Below are 24,298 nucleotides of genomic sequence, written 5' to 3' on the forward strand. Positions count from 1 at the left end.
CTATAAGCCTGTAAGAGTTATATCCTGCCACTTGGTAACAAAGACCATATAAAATGAACTCAAACTTAATACTGATAATCATAATAGAATTTAATAGTTCATTACAGGAGCCCAGTGCTTCATGAGTTTCTACATGTAATTTAACCTGGCATAGTAATGGAATTTAAAGGTATCCAGTCTCGTACTCACTGGAAAATTCCTTTTGGTCTGGATACATCTTTAAACCTAGAAAAGTCTTCTAGTCCCTCTTGCTGATCCCTTGTCTTGCTGAACAACATATGGGTCAGCTTGGTTGGCCGGGGCAATAACAGTCCTCCATCAGAGAGGGCGCTATACAATAGGGCGTGCGTGCGACCCAGCTAGCGCACGCTCTCGATGGGCGACGCTCTGCCCGCTGTCAGGATCCCCTTCTGTAGCTAGGATTTGCGGAAGTGTTTCTAGGCGACAGAGCTCTCGGACGACGCCTGCGCAGTGCCGCCGGCGGCGGGGTGGCTGACGCTGCCGGGTTGAGGGAGTTCCTGCGGGTGGCTGTCACCGCCCCGTTTCTCTCCCGATGGTGCTCTCCTGAGGCCAGCTGCCTGCGGGCGTCGCCCCGGGATGGAGCACATCCGGACAACCAAGGTAGTCGGCGGGAGATCCTCGCAGCTGCCGGGCTGCAGAGGCGGACGGGCAGTTTAGGGGTGCGGGCCTCCGTTGCGGGCCGGCAGTTTGGGGGTGCAGAGGCCGTGTGGACGGCGCAGGCGCCTTGGCAGGAGGTGCTTGGGGAGTAGGCAAACGGTGGCCGCCCAGCGAGCTTTGCTCTTTTGGACAAGACTGGGGCTGCTTTTGACTTTGGGGGATTTCGGCCGATCGCCGCTCGGCTCGCCCCCAGTCTGGTGGGTCCAGTATCCATCAGTGCTGTGCTGTTCTTGAACTAGTCTTGCTCTGGTTTAAGTGCCCCGCCCGCTCTTTCCCCGTGCAAATGTTAGCGCATCCGAGGCCACTCACTTTTCAGTTCTTCAGACGCTTAGAGTTGATACTTCTGCGCTTCCAACTTTAGGCATTGTCCTAAGTGGAGGGAGCCAACTTGACAGCAGTTATGCAGAAGGGGAAAGAAAGGCTGTGTCATATTGTAAAAGGTCCATGGAACTTTCCTATAACTGAGCTTGCTTGTCAAGTCCGTGCTTAATTTTTCTGTGTGAGAAGAATTCAGAGAATGGCCAAACTTCAGCCTCAGAAGGGGCCAAAACAGAAATGGAGCTCAAAGGGCGTGAATAACCTTTTAAGATGGGGAAAAACAGCTCTCTGGGCTTTGCCAGGGCCTTAACTGTCACTTACGGTCTGTCCTAAAGGTCTTAAAGTTACAGGTCATTTGGGAGTAAACTGCATTTTTTTTCTTCATTATTCTTTAAAACGCTTCACAGTTCTTGATGTTATGGATAATATAACATGAATTTTTGTTAGGATTTATTTGGAGTTTGCCTATACTATTTGTAGTAAATGTGGAGGTGTTCCTTTTCCAAAATTTTGGTTTTTCCGAGATAGGGTTTCTCTGTGTAGCTCTGGCTGTCCTGGAACTTGCACTGTAGACCAGGCTGGCCTTGAATTTACAGAGAGCTACCCGCCTTTGATTCCAAGTGCAGGGATTGAAGGTGTGCACCACCATTGCCCAGCAGATTTTTTTTTTCTTTAAAGAGAAGGAACGTTTAAGTTGTTGACATTTAAAATTTGAAAATGGGAGGATATGTACAGCAGAGAGTGCTAAAGCAGGGAAGAGAATGAGAGTGGGCATGGGAGCCCTTCTTGTCCCCAGTCACAGGGCCCTAACAGCTGTCGGCTCAGAAACTGCCATTTACTCTGAACCTCATTGCTTGTTTGCTGCTGAGAATCTCTCTGTGTGAGGGTCTCTGTCTCTGTCTCTCCCTTTCCTCCCTCCCTCTCTCCCCCCCTCTCTCTCTCCTCTCTCTTTTACACACACACACACACACACACACACACACACACACATCAGTGAAAGCAAACAGAATCCAGTGAACTAAACACACCCTATTCCTAAGTGAGCACTGGTGGGAAAATCTTGATGATTTCCTTCATTAGTTAAAAAAATTACCTTCGTCAGTTTATGATCTGGACTTTGGGGTGTATAGCTGTCGCTTTTACGATCTTGAAGGTTGTTCCTGATTAAACCTTACTTTTCCTGGTGGGCCCATGCCGCTGTTAGGTAAGGCTGCTTTTTGCTCCCTTTTTAGATCTGACCTTTATGTCTTTTTTAAAGGTTAAGAGATTTTCAGTTGGTTTCCAACTGAAGTTGCTTCTTAAGGGACTGCCTTTGTTATTTTGTGTCACTGTTGTGGCAAGGAGGCGTTCCTCTAGAGTAGTCTTAAGTGGGTGTAGGTAGACTATAGTGGAACCGAGGTTTGCTGGGATCTAGCATGTACACACTTGACTGACACTGGGCATCCCACACAAGAGCAACATGAACCTCACACTGTAGTCTGATAATTGTTATATAGACTGTACTGTTTCCTTAGATTATGGTTTGGAAAAAGAGTGTAGTCTTACAAAATTGCTTTGAACATAACCATTTTTTGTTTTTATTATGCATACTCTTCTCCCAAACATATTTATTTGCATAAAAATTGTTTTAAACTCTGTGTGGTTTAATTGGTATAATCAAAATTGTTTGTAGGGCTCTCAGGATGGCTCAGTGTTGGTAAAGGGACCTGATGCCAAGCCTGACAACCAGAACTGGTTCTCCAGAACCCACAGGGTGGAAGGAGGGAACCAACTTCTGAAAGAGTCTCTCTCTCTCTCACCTCCACACAGGTTTCTTGGCCTGTGCATGCCCACCCCACCCCTCAAGTAAAAGTAATAAACATTTTTAATTGATTATGATAATGTATGACTGTTCAGTGATTTTTTTTAATGTTATTTAACAGCTGTTTTTGAAAAGTAATGATTCCCTTCTGTTAGGCAATTATATCAGTGGACACAGTTATGTAATATTGTCATAATTTCACAATGTTCACATTTCACATATATGTTAGTTAGTTCATTAGCTCTCCTCACCATGATGCTTACTTTTAATAATCACCTTGACACAAGGTAGGATCACTTGGGAAGGGAGTCCCAGGGAGGGACATTGGCCTGGGAGGGATTTTTTTCATTTTGTCTTAATAAGCTGAGGTGGGGAAGGCCCATCCTGATGTGGGCAGCAGCATTTTGTGATCTGGATCCTGAATGTATAAAAGTAGAGAAAGCAAGCGGGTTGCATTTGTGCATATATTCTGTCTCTGCTCCTGAGTGTAGATGTGACCAGCTTTCTCAAGCTCCTGTTGTGACTTCCCCACAATAGTGGTTGGAATTTTAAGCCAAATGAACCCTTGCTTTATGTCAGAGTGTGTTATCACAGCAACAGACATGGAACTAGGACCATCAGTGATCTAAAAAGGGACCCTGCCAGTGGTTTTAGAATCGCCATTTATAGATGAGTAATAAATTAGTAAGTTTGAATGACCTGTCAGGTTAGCCATGTATGGCCGTTAGAATTTAAACTAATGTCTAACTCCAAAGGTGAGGTATGCTCTTCCTAGCATGAATAGTTGTAATAAAATTGTGAAATTGGCATTCACTTAGAAAACAATAACTAAAAGAGTTTCCCTTCTCTAGATTTATCATAAGTAATAGTTTTATATTCTTGTTTTTGTATTGTTTAGAGTTATCATTTGCTTTGTCCTCTGTTATCAGAGATTAAATAACTCTCTAGCTCCAATATTCAGTTGTTAACTCTGTCATCCTATTTTTATATCACATTTGCCTTGAAACGGTCTCTCACTGAACCAGATGCTCAACCTTTTAGACAGGCTGGCTGAACTCTTTAGATCTCTTGTCTTTGCTCTCCTAGTGTTGGGGCCACAGGCACATATAACTATGGCTGGCTTTCTACATGGCTGCTGGGGGTTCAAACTTAGGTCCTTGTGTTTGCTCTTACTCACTGAACTATCTCCCCAGACCCGAGAACTCAAAGATTGTTTGTTTGTTTTCTTGTTTTTTTAAATTATTATTATTTTTTTTATTAGATTCACTCATTTTATGTGTGGGTGTTTTGCCTGCATATATGTTTGTGCACCATGTGTGTGCTTGGTGCCCAAGGAGGACAAAAGAGGACACGATTCCCTGGAGCTGCAGTTACTAATGGTTGTGAGATGCTGTTTGGGTGCTGAAGCAACAGATACTTTTTTTTTTTTTTTAAAGATTTATTATATGTAAGGACACTGTAGCTGTCTTCAGAAACTCCAGAAGAGGGCGCCAGATCTCATTATGGATGGTTGCTGGGAATTGAACTCAGGACCTTCAGAAGAGCAGTTGATGCTCTTAACTGCTGAGCCATCTCTCCAGCCCCCTTATTTATTTATTTAGTGTATATGAGTACACTGTAGCTGTGCAGACGGTTGTGAGCCATCATGTGGTTTCTGAAAATTGAACTCAGGACCTCTGCTTGCTCCAGCCCCGCTCGCTCTGGCCCAAATATTTATTTATTATTATATGTAAGTACACTGTAGCTGTCTTCAGACACACCAGAAGAGGGCATCAGATCCCATTAAGGGTAGTTGTGAGCCACCATGTGGTTGCTGGGAATTGAACTCAGGACCTTCAGAAGATCAGTCAGTGCTCTTACCCGCTGAGCCATCTCTCCAGCCCCCAACAGATACTTTTAACTAGTGACCTATCTTTCTACCCCCAGTTTTGGCTTTAAAGATTTTCATGTGTATGATCGTTTTGCATGCATGTTTTCCACAGAGGTTAGAAGAAGGCATTCTACCTCTTGGAACTGGAGTTATGAATGAATGTGGGCCACCATGTAGATGCTGGGAGCAAAACCTAGGTCCTCTGTAGGGTAACAAGTGCTCTTAGTCACCAAGCCAGTTCTCCAGCCCCTGAGATCTTAGATTTTTCGGCATACTTGAACACTTGCCCAAATAGGCACTTTGGTTGTTAATACTATCCCAAGTTAAGGTGAGAAACCTGTGGTTTGTCAAGGTTAAATAATTTGTCCTGTCTCTGTTAGCTGACTAGGAATTAATTATTGGCTTGCTGGTTGCAGATAGGAGTTGGGTTCTGAGCTGCAGGTCTTTCAGATATAAAGCCTTTCTCTTCCCCACCACGCTCCCCTCCTTACAGAATAGTTACCTAGGGAAGAGATTGAAGTATGAAAGTAGGGCAGTGTGAGCAGGTGTGAGACGGAGAGATGGGTGAGAAAAACTAGGTGGTAAGGTTTTGTGTGGTAACCAGCTAATCATGAGGATGTTGCGCTAGGGGGAACGTCTGAGGAAGAGAAGCACGTATGGATGTCAGGTAATCATTGAAAGTCTTCATTGGGGTGAACTTCTGTAAGAGAATACTTCAAGACTCTGCAGAAAAGTAAAGGAATGTTAGGGCCTAAGGCCCTGCAGAAAGGTGCATGCAGAAGTCACAGTGCTGCGCAGAAGCCACAGCCCACAGCATAACGTAACTATGGAGTAAATGCTGTTCTTGATCACAGAAGTTGGTTGAAGAGAAAGAAAAACAGGTCTATACTCTAATTTTTGAGTATTATGGTCTATGTTTTTCATATCCATTGTTAAGTTTGAATTTCTCCTGTAAGCCATGAACAGAGTGACCACACTTCCTAGTTTCTTTTCCCTTGCCCCATTGTTTTTTGTTCTTTTGCCATTTGTCTTTCCCCATTTACCTTTTGCTTTCTAAGGATCCTGAGGCTCTTTTTATGGTACCTCAAATAGTAACCTAAAATAGTTGTAGTTACTTCCAAAACAGGTACCTTAAAATATCTGGGGGAAATGGGAAAGAACTGCTTGCTGGGTTGTGATCTGACTTTTAATTTGTTTTTCAATGATTGTAGCAAAGAAAAGTTTTTGGAGGAGGATTTGAAATAAAGGGCAGAATGTGTGTTTCCCAAATTACTCATTCTTCAGCACTTTAAGCAGAAAGTAAGTGCCGTGGTTTAATTTCAGATTGATGTCTTCATTCGCTCCGTCCATATGCTGAGACACTATAGAAGCTGCTGGCTAAGTGTAATGATCATCAGTGTTATATTTCCTGGGTTTGATGTAACTTGGCTCTTACTAAAGTAGTGATTAACTCTCCATCAGCTGTACTCAGGATTGGCTTTTCTGACTTACTTTCTCCTGTCTGTGCCCAGTCTGCAAGTCAACAATAATGAATAGACAGTCTCCCTCCATTTCAGATTCTTTCTTTCTCCTTACTCTAGTTTTGCTATTAGACAACATGGGCTTTCTCTCTGGGTGCTTCCTCCAGGCTCCATCATCTCTCCCAACCACGCCTACACTGTTTCCTTACTCCTCGGTGGTTCCACCTGCCCAACCAAATTTTCTGTGTTGATACTGTCAGTACTACTGCACTTAAAGGCCTGTCTGTGTTCCTTCGTCAGATAAAATGCAGGTGTGTCTCTTCCAAGAATTCTGTTTTCTCTGTGTTACTCTCAGTGAAGAGAGTGCTTTACTTCTTGCTCCCAACACTAGGCATTAGAGAAAGTGTATTTTACAGCCTTACAGTGCATTAAGTACTAAATTTTCTTTATTTTGTGTGGTCGTGGGGCAGGGTGGGTTGAGGGATATATGCTGGGGCACACATGTGCCATGCACGGCATGTATGTGAAGGTCAAAGGACAGCTTGTGTCTGTTCACTCTTTCCACCATGTGTGGGCCTAGAAATTGGATTAGTGGTCAGGCTTGGGTAGATCTTAACTTGCTGAGCCATCTTACTGGCCATTGAAATTGTTGTTTTTTTTTAAGACTTATTTATTTTATGTATATGAGTACACTGTAGATGTACAGATGTTTGTGAGCCTTCGTGTGGTTGTTGGGAATTGAATTTTTAGGACCTCTGCTCACTCTGGTGGGCCCCACTCACTTCAGTCAGCTCCAGTCAACTCTGCTCGCTCAGTCCCTGCTTGCTCCAGCCCAAAGATTTATAATTATACATAAGTACACTGTAACTGACTTCAGATGCACCAGAAGAGGGCGTCAAATCTCATTATGGGTGGTTGTGAGCCACCATGTGGTTGCTGGGATTTGAACTCAGGACCTTTGGAAGAGCAGTCAGTGCTCTTACTTACTGAGCCATCTTGCCAGCCCCCTGAAGTTAGTTTTTAAACACCACATACACTTCCTTTCTCACTTTGAACTTAGTTAAAATGAGGACTAGCAGCCTCATGCTGCTTTACCAAATAACTGCAGTAATTTTTACAAACACTTATTTGGTTTATTTCAGCATCTCCTTGCTTCTGTTTATAAGGCACAAAGGGTACAACACTTGGCATTCATTATCTGCTCTGTTCCTCTCTTAGGAGTGTTGCTTTTATTTAAAAGACAATGGAATGAGACCAAATAGGTTAACCTTGAGTTAATAGTCAATAGGTTTTTACTGCGAGAACTAGTAAATGCCCTTTTCTTAATACTGTGTATTTATGTACATGTTCAAGGACTTGGAGTGAGTGTGCATGTCTGTGGGTGCTTTTTTAAAGGGCCAACATTATAATATAACCATTTAAAAAGTGGGAGACTTAGCCATGCTGAGCCTTAAGTATTTAGGGCACTAGTGTAAAGTTAGACAGGGTGAGTTGAGGAGGAGCAGTGGGGAATCCAGACTGCAGAGTAGAAGGACAGCTGTTGAGTAAGAATGAGCAGAGCTTCTGAAATACTGTCTTGGTCCTATTCCATGGTAGAGTTGGGATGAGGCTGGGGACTGGCCCCTTTGCAGTTTGGGGGGTTATTCCAGTGACCAGCTGGACTTGAATCTTGAACAGAGCCAACCAAATTAAAGATCTAACTTTGAGGGCAGGAAATATAGATCATTACATCATTTTCAACTGAAATTTTCACCTTGATGTAAACCCATAAGAATCCCATAGTTCTCCATAGTGCTCACAGAAAACTCTTGTAAAGTATTCTAGAGTACTCCAAAACAGAATTTTTTTTCCTCTGTGTAATAATGTGAGAACAGAGAATTAGACTTCCCAGTAAGAACTGTATTACCAAAGTAAATAGGTAGCTAGATAGATGGACAGACAGACAGTAGAGCAAGTTCAACAATCTGTAGCCTAGTAGTTTTTCTATTTATTTTTAATTTATGGCTCATACATGGATTCCTGAATGAATATTTCCTGGTCAGCCACTGTAGAAGGTAAAGGCAGCATGGGGAAATAACAGAATAAAGAGATAAAGAAGAATCCTATTTTATAAATCCCTTTAATGATTTCAGCAAAGGACCAGTGGTATACTGGGCATCTTCCGTTTGTTTTCTACTATGAGAAGTAAGTTCTCTGTGGCAGTTCATCTGGAGTGAGTAAACCTCTATTGTATCAAACATTGTTATTGCCACCAGGAGAGACTCAGAAAGGAAAAAAAACAGTGCTTGTCCTGAGGTGTGTACTAGTTTGCTTGTCCTGAGGTGTGTACTAGTTTGCTTGTCCTGAGGTGTGTACTAGTTTGCTTGTCCTGAGGTGTNGAGGTGTGTACTAGTTTGCTTGTCCTGAGGTGTGTACTAGTTTGCTTGTCCTGAGGTGTGTACTAGTTTGCTTGTCCTGAGGTGTGTACTAGTTTTTAGCGGAGAAACAGATCCTTGAACAGGCTTTTGTTTTAGCATACTGAGTACTCTGATTTGGGTGGAAGGGGCAGAGCTTGAAGTAGCTGAGTAGTTGAGTCAAGAACTCAGTAGGATGATTTCCAGCGCTGGTGACTTAATGTGGATGGTGTGACATAAGTCACATATAAAATGCAAAATGAGAGGAAGGAGGGAAATGAGCACATTGTAACTCTTAAGATGTTCAAGTACAGATAGCATAATACCTGGCTAAGTGATCAGTTGGGAATCAGACCCCACAAGGTTGGGACTCCTGTTCTGATCCTATGTAGTGTCCAGTTGTCTGTAGGTAACAAGTGCCACTGGGGCTGTGAAAATGACAATTAATAATGTATGTCAGGCATTCATCATAATACTATGTCAGGAAATATTCTTCCATGGATAGCAGACAGTAAGAACTCAGAGTTCAGTCAGATTCGGGGAATCATTAGCAAAAGGCTGAAATAATGATAATAAATAAGATGCATATAGAGAATGGAACCTTAGCTGCCCACGGTGAGACCTGCCTATCATGCCTCCATCCCAGTCACAGGAGGCTGCAGCAAGAGGCTGAAAATGTCCAAGGCCTCCTGGGCTACCAGGCAGAACGACCTCCCTGACACTCCGCCCCAAAAGGGAGTGGACCCTTGAGCAAAAGTAATAGCGAATAGCAGAAGAATCTCCATCTGGTGTGTAAGCTGCCTTCCTGTCTTGTTCCCTGCTTTTGAGACTGGCTCTCGATGTGCACTAGTTTTGGTAGAGATATAAGCTGTACTTCCCTGCCTCAGGCACTGCAGGAGACCAGTGCAGCATAGGACATAGTATGTACTGGGAAAACAGAGCTGTGAAGGACCTGAGTACTGGAATGAAAACTGTGAGATTGTCTCCCTTGCCACCAAGCTTTAGAAATAATTGTACCTTACAGAAAAAATGTACCTCCATTTGAGGTTTGGGTGAGACGAATTTATTGTCTTTTAAGGATTTACAAACCAAGAAGCTTCTTACGGACTTCCTTTTAAAGCTGACTTCCTGTTTGTTCATCACCCCACCCTTTAAAACCTTTTTTTTATTTTTCTGAGGCGCTCTTTGAAGTCCTACAAATCACTGGTCTCTCCAGTGGTCTTGGTACTTTTCCACAACGCTTAGCTCCATGCATAGTCCCTACTGCTCTTCTTAAAGGAAGTAAATTAAGAGAGCATGTTGTGTTCTGGTCATTGTTACTGGTTGGCTGTGCCCCTTTCCAGCCAATGTAACTAAAAATGAAATGTAATGTGAGATTTTATTTGTATAGTTAAGACAATAAATTTAGTGTAGATACTTCCCACTGGAAACTCAGAAATATGGTCTAACATATGGCTCAGGTCTGACAGTGGATCTGACATTTAACAAGTGATCATTTTACATTGACATCAAGAACACAGAGGAGCCAGGTGTGGTGGTGACAATTCTTGACAATTAGAGAGGAATGGACAGTAAGTAGTTGGTCCTGTTTATCTTTAAATACATTTAAATTGAAGTTCCAATTTTCAGTGTAGCTAAATGAAGCCATATATATACATATATATACATATATATATATATATATGTATATATATATATATTAACTTGAGGAAGAAGTGGCCCTAAACATTGAAATAAATGTTGACCTTCAAAAGGTAGCAGAAAGCTTTCCTACTCCTCCCTTGCCCCCACCTCTATCCCTTGCCATTGGCCATGATTCTCCTTCCACAGCCTCCCCAATGCACAACCACACCTGGCTCTCCCATGTTCTTGATGTCAGTGTAAAATGAACACTTGTTACATACCAGATACACTGTCAGTCCTGAGCTGTATGTCAAACCATATTTCTGAGTTTCCAGTGGGAAGTAAATTTATTATCTAAATTTACTAAATTGATTATCTTAGCCATGCAAATAAAATCTTATATTACATTTTTTTTAAGTTACATATAAGTTTTAACTTATTTAAACGATGATGTTACAATCGAGAATTCTCACCATGGTCGTAAGAAGTAGGGAGTGAAGAAGAGTGAGAAGCTGATCTTAAGTGGTGGCTGTAGATTACTTTGGGAATAATCATTTTATAATGGTAGTATTTTCTTCTTTAGCTGTTTAGACAAAAATAAATATATCTGGAAAGTATAGTATTAATGATAAAAGCCCGGTGCGGTGGTGCATGCTTTTAATCTTAGCACTGGGGAAGAAGAGTCAGGCAGATCTCTGAGTTCAAGGCCAGCCTGGTCTACAGATCAAATTATTATTCTAGGACAGTTATGGGGACACAGAGAAAGCCTGTCTACAAAAGCCAAAAAAGAAGAAGAGGGGGAAGAGGTGGAAGAGGAGGAAGAGGAGAAGGAAGAGGGAGAGGAAGAGGTAGAGGGAGAGGGAAGGAGGAGGAAGAGGAGGATGAAGAGAAGGAAGAGGGAGAGGGAAGGAGGAAGAAGAGGAGGAGGTAGAGGTGGAGGAGAAGGAAGAGGAGGAGGAAGAAGAGGAGAAAGAGAAGGAGGAAGAGGAGGAGGAGGAGGAGGAAAGAATTAATGATACAATAGTGAACTCTCTGATTTGAAGATCTACCCAATTTAAAGAACTGTCCACAACCTCCTGTGATGTCAGTGTACATTAAAAACTACATTAATAAATAGCATTTGTTTTTGTTTTACCTTTCTTTTCTGTAAGGTGAATGATATTAAATTTTAAAGCTGTGGTCTCCTCACTAGTCCTGATCCCATTCTGCCCTTCTGTGGCAGCTGTGTGTGTGTGTGTGTGTGTGTGTGTGTGTGTGTGTGTGTGTGTGTGTGTGTGTTGTGCGTGCAGTGATGTGTTCTTATCATGGTAGGCACTATAGGAGACCAATGAAACTTAGGATACTTTGTGCCAGGGAGCTTGGCAAAGAAAGAGACAAAGCGACATAAGTAACGAATTAACTTTCTAAGTAAGATTTACCTTAGAAGGTGGGGCATCAGTGTGTCCAGGAGCAGGCTTGCCACTGGGCTGAGCAGAGGACAGCCTTGTAGAAGAGCAAGAGTCAGAGCTGGCTGCACAGCTGCTGTTTGGTACAACAGCGAGGGGAATATAGACCGTGAGCCGGAGCTTACAAACTGTTTTCTGAGTTAATTTTTCTCAGTAGTGTACTTCTAGAACTTTATGTGATTACTTGAATTTCCACTTAAGATAAAATTGGATAGTATTGTATAACAGAGCTTGAGGAGTCACTACACACGTCTCTGCTCACTCCAGATAGGGAGCCTGCAACAGAACAAAGTGTAAATGCCACCAAAGTCCAACTTGGTGAACCATGCATTTTATAGGAGTTACAGGGATATGGGTGAGGGGTTACTTACAAAATCACACATGACTCCAAGACAGCTGCATCACCAAAGCCCACCCCAGGACTCATTACATTGCACAAAAGCTAGAAACCCGGAACTCACTGCACAGCCCGCAGGCAGTGCAACAGGTTGGAGAGTCCCATTTAAGTGAATTAGTTGCTCTAAACCTTTTCTAGGTAGTTCAGCTGCTTTCTGTTTTCTACTTCTTCCAGGTAGTGTGGGTCTGGTCTCAGAATCTGTGCAGTTTGCAAATGGCTCTCAGCAGCTTTATTGTCTACTCTGGGAGGGAGCTGCTTAGAGAATCTGGTCAGTTTCAGGGACTTCCTGAAGCTATTTTGAGTTGTTTACCTTCTTGATTAAGGAGCATTCCTTAAGTATGGAAACTGCTACCCAACAGATACTGTAGGTGCTCTCTATAAAATGGGCTCTTAGGTGTGAAAAGAACTTGGCTCACTCACACTGATTGCACTTCTTGATCCTTGTACAGTAGTGTTGGTGTTTCTTAAAATCTTCCCTAGGTTATATTAGCTTCTAAATATCTGTGTTGCACGTGTTCCTTCAAGAGACAGAAGACACTTTACCCTGAATATTAAGCAACTTCTTATAGTTATTATAAAAATAACTATACTATTGTCATGACTAGCTTTAATTGTCCACTTAACTCGGTTTAGGGTTATCTGAGAGGAGAAACCTCAACTGAGGAATTGCCTAGATTAGATTAACCCGTGGGTCTGTCTGTGAGGGGTTGTCTTGATTGTTAACTGATAAGGATTGATGCCCTGTACACTGGGCAGCACCATTCCTTGGGCGGATGATACTGGGCTGTGTAAGCAAGCCCTCTAAGCATGAGCCTATGATCACACAAGGAGTCCACAGAGTGAGCCAGCGAGCAGTGCTCCTCCGTGGTTTCTGCTTCAGGTTTCTGCCCTGACTTCCCTCAGTGATGGATGGTGACCTGGAAGGATAAACCAACCTCCACTCCCCTAAGATGCTTTTGGTTAGAATGTTTTATCACAGCAACAGTAATAAAAAATACCCTAATTTTGATATGAAAAATAACATATTTTTTTCCTCTCTTAGGTTGAACAAGTAAAGTTACTTGACCGGTTTAGTACCAACAACAAGTCACTGACAGGAACACTGTATCTTACAGCTACACACCTATTATTTATTGACGCTCAGCAAAAAGAAACCTGGGTAAGGTGGATGGTCTACTTATGCAGTAACAGTAGGCTGGTTATTTACTCCCTGGTTATTTAGCTCAACCAACTTTTTGTTAGGTTTTTGTCTTTGTTGTTTTTGTTTTGGACAAGGCCTTGTTATATATCCCAGGCTGGCTTTGAACTTCCTATATCTTCTGGTGAGCTGGGGTTACAGGCATCAGAGATCAATTACATTGTTTTTTTCTGTTTTCAAGTGACTCCTCCCTTCTATGAATAATTTATATCATTTGTAATATGAAGTTATGTAGAATACCAGACTTTTTTAAGCTGTATAAAAATTTAGAAAATGTCTCTTTGTTCCTTTAAAAGGTTTTTTTTTTTAAAAAGTCAAGGTAATATTTGTGCATATTAGCAATCATAGGATTGTATAATATATTCCATAGCATTTTAATGCCAAATTATAGGTAGGGAATTTTTTTTGTAACTTTAGACATTGCACTATACTTATGCAAATATTTTATATATATGTCCAAATACTGCCTTACAGCCATACTTGTAAGTACACATGTATGTGTACATGTGCAGCTAACATGCAGTGGATGCTTCAATAACATGTTAGGTTTGAACTGTATAGGTCCACTCATAGGCTGAGTTGTTTTCTTTTTATGTTTTTAAGTTCTATTGTTTTTATGTATATGGGTGTATTTCTGTGTCAGGGTATGTATGAATTCTGGTGCCCTTGAAGTACAGAAGAGAGTATCAGATCTCTGAAACTGGAGTTACAGGTGATTGTGAAACACTTGATGTGGGTGCAGGGAACTGAACTCAGGTCCTCTGCAGGACCAATACATGCTTGCAGGACCAGTACATGCTTTAAACTCCTGAGTCATATTTCCAGTTCTTTTCTTTTCTATTTTGTAGATTACAATGTGAAAAATAAACTTAACAGGTAAATCATATAGCATAGGAGTAGTGCATAAATTAAGAAAAAGTTACATATGTCATGGATACATTAAATGTATGGTCATTTTTGTCATTATTACAAAGTCAAATTGTTACACAATTTATCAATATTTACACGTATAGACACAAGGCATTGATGATACCATTGGGAGTTAACATACTACATGCTGTACTGCAGAAATCATTTTGTAGCCACTTCTGGTACTATTGCAGCAAGATCAGCTGCTGCAAGAATCTGTTTAAAATGCTGTGGGCTGCTGCTCATCAGAGCACAAGCAGATCCTCCAGGAAACTGCATAGTGTAATAAAAAGTGACATCGTGGGGACCTCTCATATGTTCACTGTGTCTAATGTATAACATAAAATGTATTAATGGTTTATGCTGGAAATACCTGTAGTCCATAGATTATTAGCAGTGAAGTGGGAAGGGAGCTAAGTTAAGCTTGGGTTTGTTTGTTTGTTTGCTTTTGTTTTTATTTTTATTTTTTTACTGGGATAAAGATATTGATGCCCCCAAATCCTGTGATGTTGAAAGGTCAACTCCACAAACATCTCGTGAGGCATTTCTATATATGTTCTGGTGTTTCTCTTGGGCATTTTCTAGGAGTAAGAAGACATGGCTAGGTCTTATAAAAAACGCATGTTCAAACTTTCATATTGTTCCTTCAAATGGTTGTTCCACTATTCCTCTTAGTGGAGTGTCATATTTTCCTGTTTTCTCAGCAACACTGGCATGGCCACTGTACAGATCTATCTGTAGATCTATCTACAGATCTGCCTATCTATCTAATTCAGATGAGCAGCTGACTCACACCTTGTTGAGTACAGGGAAGTCATCCCTGCACATGTTTTGGTTTATAGGTTTTCTTTCTGTTGAATTATCTGTTCTTTCTATTTCTACTTATTGACTTTTAAAAATTATTTTATTTTTTTGTGCTAGGGACAGGTTTGACTGAGTGACATCCCCAGCCCTGTCTTCTGATTTTATAAGAGTTCTGGGTTTCGTTGCTTCATCAGTTTGTGTATTATCATTGGTTTGTCTCAGTAATAGCCAGTCTTTCGTATACTTTTATGTACATATCTTTTCATTAAAGTTTACATTTTTAACACAGATTTTTTCTTTTATGTTTTTGTTTATGGACTATACTTTACATGCCTCGCTTCTTTGTTAACAGTAGCATCTTAGATGTGTTGGTACACAGGATTACCAATACTCTCAACTTGTTCTTGAAGGTTGTCATGGCTACCTGCTGTCTTGTCTTCCCTAGTCCTCATTTCTTCAGCAGATCCTGGCTGAGTACCTGCTGTGTTTTCATACCTCCATTCTAGGTATTTTGGAGACAATAGCCAATCTTAGCATAAAATTTCTGTTCTTTTGGAGATCACATCCTATGCAAGAGAAACAAATGATAAATAAGTAAAATGCAAATTACACTCTAAGTAGAAACACTAGGAAATCAGGTAGCATACTCCAGAGTCCAGAGGGGGAGCCTTGGCCTATTTCTTACCACCTTGGTTCTGCTGCTACACTCTGCCCCCTCGCTCAGCCAGCATTTATTGACGTGGAAGAAAAGAAATGACAACATATTCTTGACTTAGGCAACAAGTCATTGCAATGTGTTAAATGTTATAGCACCTAACATCTGATGCTTTATTTGAGCATTAACATGTATGCAGTGTAGAGAAGAACAAATACCAGTGTTTTGTGTGTTGGTGACTGGGGTCTATTTATGTTGTAGATACTACACCACCATATCGCCTCTGTGGAGAAACTTGCTCTGACCACTTCTGGATGCCCACTCGTAATTCAGTGCAAGAACTTCAGGATTGTGCATTTCATTGTTCCCAGGGAAAGAGATTGCCATGATATTTATAACTCTCTGCTGCAGCTATCAAAACAAGGTACTGTTCTTAGAGAGCACAGCTCTCAACTCAGTCAAGATGGGTTTTCCATACTTTAAGGTGTTGTTATTTCACCCTTCAGTTATTGTTAGGTTCATATGTACAGTCAAACCCCTCAGCGGCATAGAAGTCCTCCACAGTGGTTTAGAAATAATAAAATCTAATGCTTTGAACTACAAGATTGTTCAATAAGGAAATAATGTAAGGAAAGGTATTTATAATACAGCCTAAGATTGCTCCCAGCTGATCTCAAACGTAGTCCTTCTGCCTTGGACTTGTGAACACTGGGGCTTTAGGCATGGACTACACCTGGCCATTTCTAGTTTTTAGTCATGGTATTTGTTTTGTGGTGTGTTTGTGGAAAAGGATGAATAAGAAGTGTCTGTGTTTTTAAAATGTAATATTGAAGAAAAAGGAAAAGCATGCAGTAGAAGATCTAACTTTTAAGGTACCTTTTGCTATAACATAAATCTTAGGTCCATACATGTGTGTTTAACTATAGTCATTTGTTGTAAGTTTTAGATTCAGGTATGTTCATGTCTTAGCCACTTCTTTGAAGACTTTAAAGAAAAAAGGAGGAGTAAGCCCTGAAAATTCGTTTTATCTGTAGTACACTGCCTTGTAAATTTCATTGTATTGACTTTTACTATTTTGCAGCAAAATATGAAGATCTCTATGCATTCTCTTATAATCCCAAGCAAAATGATACTGAACGACTGAATGGTTGGCAGCTTATTGACCTTGCTGCGGAGTATGAGAGGATGGGAGTGCCCAATGCAAACTGGCAACTGTCGGATGCCAACCGAGAGTACAAGGTAAGCAAGCAGCCTCTATAACAGGTCAGAGGACAGTGCTAAGGTAGTGTGAGGCAGTGGTCAGCCATCTGTAGAGCAGTGTGCGGCTCTCACTGCTGTCAATGTTTTGAAGGTATCCTTTTTGTTTTTTTCTTTGGTTGGTTGGTTGGGTTTTTTGCCTCATATTATCTGTCCAGTTTGTTACCTCTTTTTACGTAGTCACTTAGTGCTATGCACTTACCTCTTAGAACCTCCTTTATTGTGTCCCATAAGTTTAGGTATGTTGCATTTTCATTTTATTCTAGAAAGTCTTAAATTTTTTTTTCTTGACCCATTTTACATTCAGCAGAGACTTGTTCAGTTCCCATGATTTTATAGGCTTTCTGTTGTTAAAATCCAGCTTTAATCCCTGGTGGTCTGATAGGATACAGGGTATTATTTCAGTTTTCCTATATTGTTGAGACTTGCTTTGTGTCTGAGTATATGGATTGGAATTCTAGGTGTGGACATCCGAACTTGTCTTTGTTCCTTGGTTTCTGTTTCATCTCTGGCTTCTAGGGAGAGCGTGGTGGATTGTGTTGCTTGATAGGAAATACTCTGGCCATGATTGGTATGGTTACTGGGGGTTACAGGAAAACGTGTTTCTAGGTGTTGGGTCGGACACTTTGGAACGAGGGTGGGCTAGGAGGGAGCATTCAGGGATTCCACTAGGATCTGCTTAGGCTCCTGGGAGTTGGGGCAGAAAAGAAAAACCATAGCAGGTCGGCTACAGAGCTGGGGATGCGACTGGGGGATTGGATTTGGAGGTGAAGATCTGCAGTTAATCCACCTGCCTCCGCTAGCCTCACGGTTTCTGATTGGAGTTAAGTTTTTTCATTTGATATTCACAGGTCTGTGAGACTTATCCCAGAGAGCTGTATGTTCCTCGGACAGCTAGCCGGCCGGTGATCATGGGCAGTTCCAACTTCCGGAGCAAGGGCAGACTTCCGGTCCTATCCTACTGCCGGCAGGGCACTGAGGTAGGAACCTTCTCTGCTTTATAAATGTGGTGAGCTGAAGCTCTAAGCTTCTGGTTGAACACTGTTTTGTTTTTGAGGTAGGATCTTACTATGTAGCTCTAGATGTTCCAGAGCATACTATGTAGACGAGGCTGGCCTTGAGTTTATGGGATCTGTCTGCCTCTGCCTCCTGAACCCTGGGGTTAAAGGCACATGCCACTACAGCTGCCAGTAAATATAAATATTCACTTTCACTTCACAGGTTTGCTGTTGTAATGTTGGTAACAGATACATGCTGGCTTTTCACTATCGTTTCTGAAGTTTTTAAAACAAAATTAGCCTGAAGCGCTCCTTTCCTGCCTTTCTTTCCCAGAAATTCCTTAATAATGGGACCAGTGAATAGATAGGTTCTGTTTCTGTTCTTCAGGCTTCCTTTAGTCCTGTGTGTGCTTAGAGAAGTCGGATAGCTTGCTTGTGCCAAGGTAAGCGCTGAAAGCAGGAAGAGAGCCCAGGGCTCTGTCTGCAGTCCTCACATGGAAAGGACTTTGCAATGAGGAGAGAGAGGAGGCATGCCAACTTTGTAAACTGATTTTTAAACACATTCCCAACTCCCCACCCCACCTGGAAGATTTTTCTTTTTCCTTGGATTCTGGAATTTCATGGTGCTCTGCCTTGGTATGTCATTTACAGACAACCCAGAAACTCAGATGAGCAGCTATTTCTTTTCTCTCTTGGTTTTCTTTGTAGTTTTTCTTTTTTAGCTTTTATAAATTGACAGACTTACTGTGTAGCCTCCATGTCTGTTTTCTGGAAGAGTTTCTTAATTCTATTTCTCATTCAACTCTCGGATTCTTTATTTTTGAGACTGTGTGACATTTAAGGGTTCTTTCTCTACTAAATTTCTTTAGTCAATTTCCTGTTCTCTCATTTGGAGTCACCAACTCTCACGCAGACTTTTTTTTTTTTTTGGTAGGAATTCTGTGTGGCTGTCTCTCCCTCTCATGTTTTGCTGTTTAGAAGTTTGCATGACTGAAGTTGTATGCTTTTGCAGTTTTTAATTTTTCTACTGTGCATCCGGCTTCCTCACAGAGGCTGTGCTTTTGCTAGTGTATCAGCAAAAGGACTTGGTGTGATGCAACAGTCAGAACTCACACTCTGCTGGGTAGACTATATGTCTCCTCTTTGGAGACTAAGTGCTCAGAGAGGAGGAATCTGGAGGTCACCGCTCATCTTTATGTGATCAGCCACACCCTGCTTCCGTGCAGGTGCCAGCTCCTGTGCTCTGACCTTTCAGCTAGATTCTCCCAGCTCCTTTCTGTAGCAGGCACTTCCTCTGCCAAAGCAGTTCTCAGGCTGCTGTTGCCCCCAAATGTCACAGCACTGTTGTTGGAGTTTCTTTGTTCATGCTTGTCCTGGTGGCTCCACAAGTCTTATGTTTGTTAGAACCTGGTTCAGGTAAGTTTTAAACAGAAGTCTAATGCTAGTACCTGAAGTCCTAGGGTGTACCCTGACACACCTTGTTAGAGTGCACTGTTGTGGGAAAGGTGGGCTGGAAAATACTTGTGGTTGACTTAGTAAACAAAAGGTAGGTGTACAAGGAGTGTGGAGCACAGGGTTCCTTCACAACCCTAACCCTGCCTATGCTCAAAGAACTAAGAGGACACATCCAACAATAAAAAACTGACTAAAAACATTTACAGAAAACAGGAGAGAACTCTTGAACACTAAAATCTACAAAATGGTCCTCATTTTTTTTTTTATGCCATTGTAATTTTTGAGATTGTATTTTGTGTGTATATATAAAATATTCAAACATTTATACTTTTAACACTTTGTCCCGATGATACGCTATTAGAATGTTTCTGTAGAGTTGAGTTGGAGGTAGCATGGGTAAGATTACAGATGGGTATATACTTCTAAATCTTTTACTTTTTTTTTTTTTTTTTTTTTTCTGTCAAGGTAGGGCAGGGCATGCAGGGTTCCAAGACAGGGTTTGTCTTTATAGCCTTGGCTGTCCTAGAATCTACTCTGTAAACCAATATGGCCTCAAACTCACATAAATCTACCTACCTCTGCTTCCCAAGTGTGCCTCCCCTTAAATTATCTTTTCAAATCTTTATGTCTCACTTTATGAAAAGCTTTGTGACTTTTAGTAGGGAAGTGCAGTTTCAGCTGTAAGTTTACTTTTTAATTTTTATTTTACACTTTGTCTTAGTTTGAACTGTGTAGACCTGACCCAAGAGGCTTAGTGGAGAATTTCAGTATGTAGCTTAGTTATTTTGGTGATGAGACACCATGACCAAGGCAACTCTATAAAGGACAACATTTAATTGGGACTGGCTTATAGGTTCAGAGATTCCATCCATTATCATATAGACAGGAGCATGGCAGCTTAAGCTGACTCTTCCACACTGAGGAGAGCTTCAAAGCCCACCTGTCACCCCACAGTGACACACTTCCTCCAACAAGGCCACACCTCCTAACAGTACCATTCCTTATGGGCCAAGCATATTCAAACCACCACACACATATAGGTGCTTTGCTCGAATGTTTGTGTACCATGCATGTGCCTGGTGCTTATAGGATCCCCTGAAACTAGAGTTACAAAAGATTGTGAGCCTCCATGCAGGTGCTGCCCTCTAGAGCAGTGTGGATGCTCTTACCTGTTGGACCATCTCTTCTGGTCAAGATAATAAGTTCCTGGTCAGGGAAAGAAAAATGGTGCGGGGGTTAAGAGTGCTTCCTGCTTTTCCAGAGGACTTTAGTTCAGTTCCCAGCAACCGTGTCCAGTAGATCACAATTGCCTGTAACTCCAGCTCCAAGGCATTAAATACTCCCTTCTGGCCTCTGAGAGGACCCACATACAAGTGGCATTCACTTGTATAGGTACACATTCATAAATAAAAATCTTAAAATTTCTTATTCTATATGTTCTGTTAGCCCATCTTCTTTACTTGGACTTGAGCTGAAAGAACCCTGTAGCTCATTAAAAACCTGGAATGCAGATGTTTCCTTAGAGTCTGCTCCTTGATAGACAGCTAACCAAGTGCTGCTCCTTAGGACCACAGTGTTCTTAATTTAATTTTGATTTTGTGTGTGTGTGTGTGTGTGTGTGTGTGTGTGTGTACACAAACGAGGTAAAAAAACATTTAGTTTTCTTATAATAAAATATTGGGAAATGTCTTACAGTTTTATTGCTATGAATAGACACTGTGACCACAGGAACTCTTATAAAGGGAAATATTTTACTATGGCTGGCTTACATGTTCAAAGGTTTAGTTCTTTATTGTCATGGCAGGAATCATGTCTGTATGCAGGCAGATATGATGCCGGAGAAATAGCTGAGAGTTCTACATCTCCATCAGCAGGCAGAAAGAAGGCCTGGCTTGAGCTTCTAAAATACCTCATGTGATACAATTCCTACAACAAGGCCACAGCTACTCCAACAAGGCCACACCTTCAACACTGCCACTCTGATTATGAGTCTATGGGAGCCATTTTGATGTAACCCCCACAGGAAGAATAGGCAGCATCTAGATTTTGAAAAGTATTTAAATCAAATAATTTTTAACATAATTTTTTAAAAGTTAATACTGTCTAAATTTATGTCTGACTTTTAAATAGATTGTGTGTTTGATTGTAGTACTTTGAGTCTTTTTATAATCTGTTTTTTTTCTTTTTGAAATTAGGCTGCCATCTGTCGATGTAGTCAGCCGCTGTCAGGCTTCAGTGCCAGGTGCCTAGAGGATGAGCATTTGCTTCAAGCCATCAGTAAAGCCAACCCAGGGAACCGCTACATGTATGTGGTGGATACCAGGCCCAAGGTATGGAGCCAGTACTTTGCAGCCACTTATCTTTATTGTTTCATGTCTTTATTTAATGGGAATAAATATATTTGCCTAAATATAACATACTTAAATTGTAGTTTTAAATTAACCAAGGCTAATGCTATAAAGAAAAACTGTTCTTTGAGGGATACTAAAGTTCTCAATGCCCTAGGTCATAATTTCTTCTGTCTCCTGATGTATAGATAATATATACATATATTTATGCATATGTGTGTGTATGTATAGATATGTATATGTATAGATATTTACATAGCTATACATACACACACATGGACAAATGGAACTATGTTTTCTTTTTTGTTATTGTTTGGTTTGGTGTGGTTTTTCATGATGGCTTCACTGTATGGCTCTGGCTGACATGGAACTCACTCTGTGGACCAGGCTGGCCTAAAACTTAGAAATCCTCCTGTCTCTGCCTCCCAAGTACTAGAATTAAAGATGTGAGCCACCATCCCCTGCCACATATGGAACTCTTGAGGATGTATTAAGTCTTATGTTATTGTGAAGAAATACTAGATAGTGTATGATGTAAATACTTGGAAATTCCTAATACCTCCTCTCCCTCCCTTACTTTCCTTTTCGTTGTTGATATTTAGTTTCTTTGTGGCATGTACTATGTAGCTAATCCTGATCCTCTGCTTCTGCCTCCCAAATGCTGGAATTATAGGCAGGCACCACCACACCCACATTACTAGTCTTCATTAATAAAACTGTTAATTAACAAAACACTTTGTGTTAAAGTAATTTGGCCATAATGTGAAAGATTTAAAATAAGAGGAAACAGTTATTGAATGAGGAAACTGAATTAGAGAACTGTAATGAACAGGAAACTGCTGTTCTCCTGGTGTCTGTGGTACAAGGCTGAATTCTTATCATTGAGACCAAACCAGAATCTGTACTTCTTTTTATATGCACAGTAAACAGCTGATTCACATAGGACCCTGAAATTAGAGTAATTACAATCTTCAACGGTGAGAGCTAACTTTATTTTGATTTTTATTATAGCATCGCATGCAGAGCTGGTGGGATACACAAAAGGACATTGGCAGAATTATAGTGAGGATTTCTTCAAAAATCTGGAATGATGAGAAAATAAGAGAAAGCGATGAGAGAAAGCGAGTGAGCACTGTAGACCGCTTGTAGGCAGCACTGTGAGAGGGACCAGAGCTGATGCAGAGTGATTGCCATCACTGTGCGGTCTCACAAAAGACTGGAGAACACAGACGATGAGAATAACTCGAGCAAATTAGAAAGCATCAAAATTAGGACTTGCTATTGATAATCTAAGACTCAAGAGTTGGTAATGTCTCATAAGAAAAGTTGTGTTCCCTTGTTACTAGAGGCTTATAAGCTAATGATTATTTTTTAGGTGATATTATACGTAAGAGGTGATTGTATCTGACTGTGATTATAGCTCAAGACTTAATAGTTTATATTTATGTAATTGTCATTGATACAGAATTTATTTTCACTTGCTTTTCTAAGTTTAAAATTAAGTAGTAGTAATGTGGACACATTTTTAATTTTACTTCAAATTTTATTTCAGGGTGGGTAACTGTTGAGCTAGCAGGTATAATTCACCTGTACTTGCTACCAGCCAAAGTTCTATTCACTGGATAAAAAGCTATTTCCACCCATGGGTCATTTTCTTTATCCACAGAATAGTAACTATAGTAACATACTACATGCAAGAAGCCAGCAGGCCAAATCTTAAGGGTATCTCAGATCAGTGTCTGCTCCCCTCTGGAGAGCACTTTATGTCAGGCACAGTTCTTGGAGCTGTGCTAGGCTGGTGGGTGATGCTGTACACACACAGCTGTGGGACAGTCTGGGTCTCCATGGATGAGCTTGGTGGATAGACTGTGGTTCACGTCTGGCTCTCAGGGCCCCCATGGTTTGACCCCACAAACTGATTCTGTAAACTGAGCTTTCCAGCTCTGCCCACCTCCAAATCCAGATTTATACAGTAAACATTCCTTTTTAATTTTGAGATGACACAGAAATGTAGAAAGCTGATGAGAAAGTACTTGAATTATCTTTGAATTTTGAGTCTTCTTGACTAGCTTTCCTCTGTGTAACAACCACAGTTCCCCGCACACTGCCCTTCTGCACTGCTTGGATATGGCAGGTTTGCTTAGTAAAAGATAGTAGCTTATTCAGTTTTGATGAGTTTCTTTAAATGTTGTCCTGCCTATAAAATGTGACTTAGTGTTTTTATGACATGTTGATAAATTAAAGATAAAAATAATTTGTAAATTTCTAAAATTTTGAATTTTAGCTCAATGCAATGGCCAACAGAGCAGCTGGAAAAGGTTATGAAAATGAAGACAACTATTCTAATATTAGATTTCAGTTTGTTGGAATAGAAAATATTCATGTCATGAGATCCAGCCTTCAGAAATTACTGGAAGGTATGATTATTGTACACCTTTTAGAGAGCTTTGTGCAATGGAGGTACAGTGACAGTCACATAGGGCTTTGACTGTTCTGTCTGTCACACTCTGTAAAGAGAATGTGGAATTGACATTAATGTGATATACTAAAAGTATTACTTTTAGCATGTAGTCAGTACTAAAACCAATAGAACAGTCCCTCCACCTCCCCCCCTTCTTCCTTCCCTCTCCTCTCTCTCCATCCCTCCTCCCCTCTTACTAAGGTGCTTACTCACACCATTTTGAGACAA

General features: G+C 41.0%; 1 protein-coding gene across 1 annotated transcript in view; it reads left to right on the forward strand.

Moving 5' to 3' along the window:
* The first annotated feature begins 483 nt into the window (after nucleotides 1–483).
* Mtmr6 (myotubularin related protein 6) overlaps nucleotides 484–24,298 on the forward strand; it is a 34,065-nt gene continuing 10,250 nt past the window's right edge. The window contains exons 1-7 of the mRNA XM_029541798.1: nucleotides 484–621; nucleotides 13,028–13,144; nucleotides 15,813–15,975; nucleotides 16,633–16,790; nucleotides 17,660–17,788; nucleotides 21,457–21,591; nucleotides 23,894–24,026. Coding sequence (XP_029397658.1) covers nucleotides 598–621; nucleotides 13,028–13,144; nucleotides 15,813–15,975; nucleotides 16,633–16,790; nucleotides 17,660–17,788; nucleotides 21,457–21,591; nucleotides 23,894–24,026 — 859 coding nt within the window. The 5' untranslated portion in view covers nucleotides 484–597. The remainder of the gene's footprint in view (nucleotides 622–13,027; nucleotides 13,145–15,812; nucleotides 15,976–16,632; nucleotides 16,791–17,659; nucleotides 17,789–21,456; nucleotides 21,592–23,893; nucleotides 24,027–24,298) is intronic.

Source organism: Mus pahari, chromosome 8 (genome assembly GCF_900095145.1).
Source record: "Mus pahari chromosome 8, PAHARI_EIJ_v1.1, whole genome shotgun sequence".
Taxonomy (NCBI): Eukaryota; Metazoa; Chordata; class Mammalia; order Rodentia; family Muridae; genus Mus; species Mus pahari.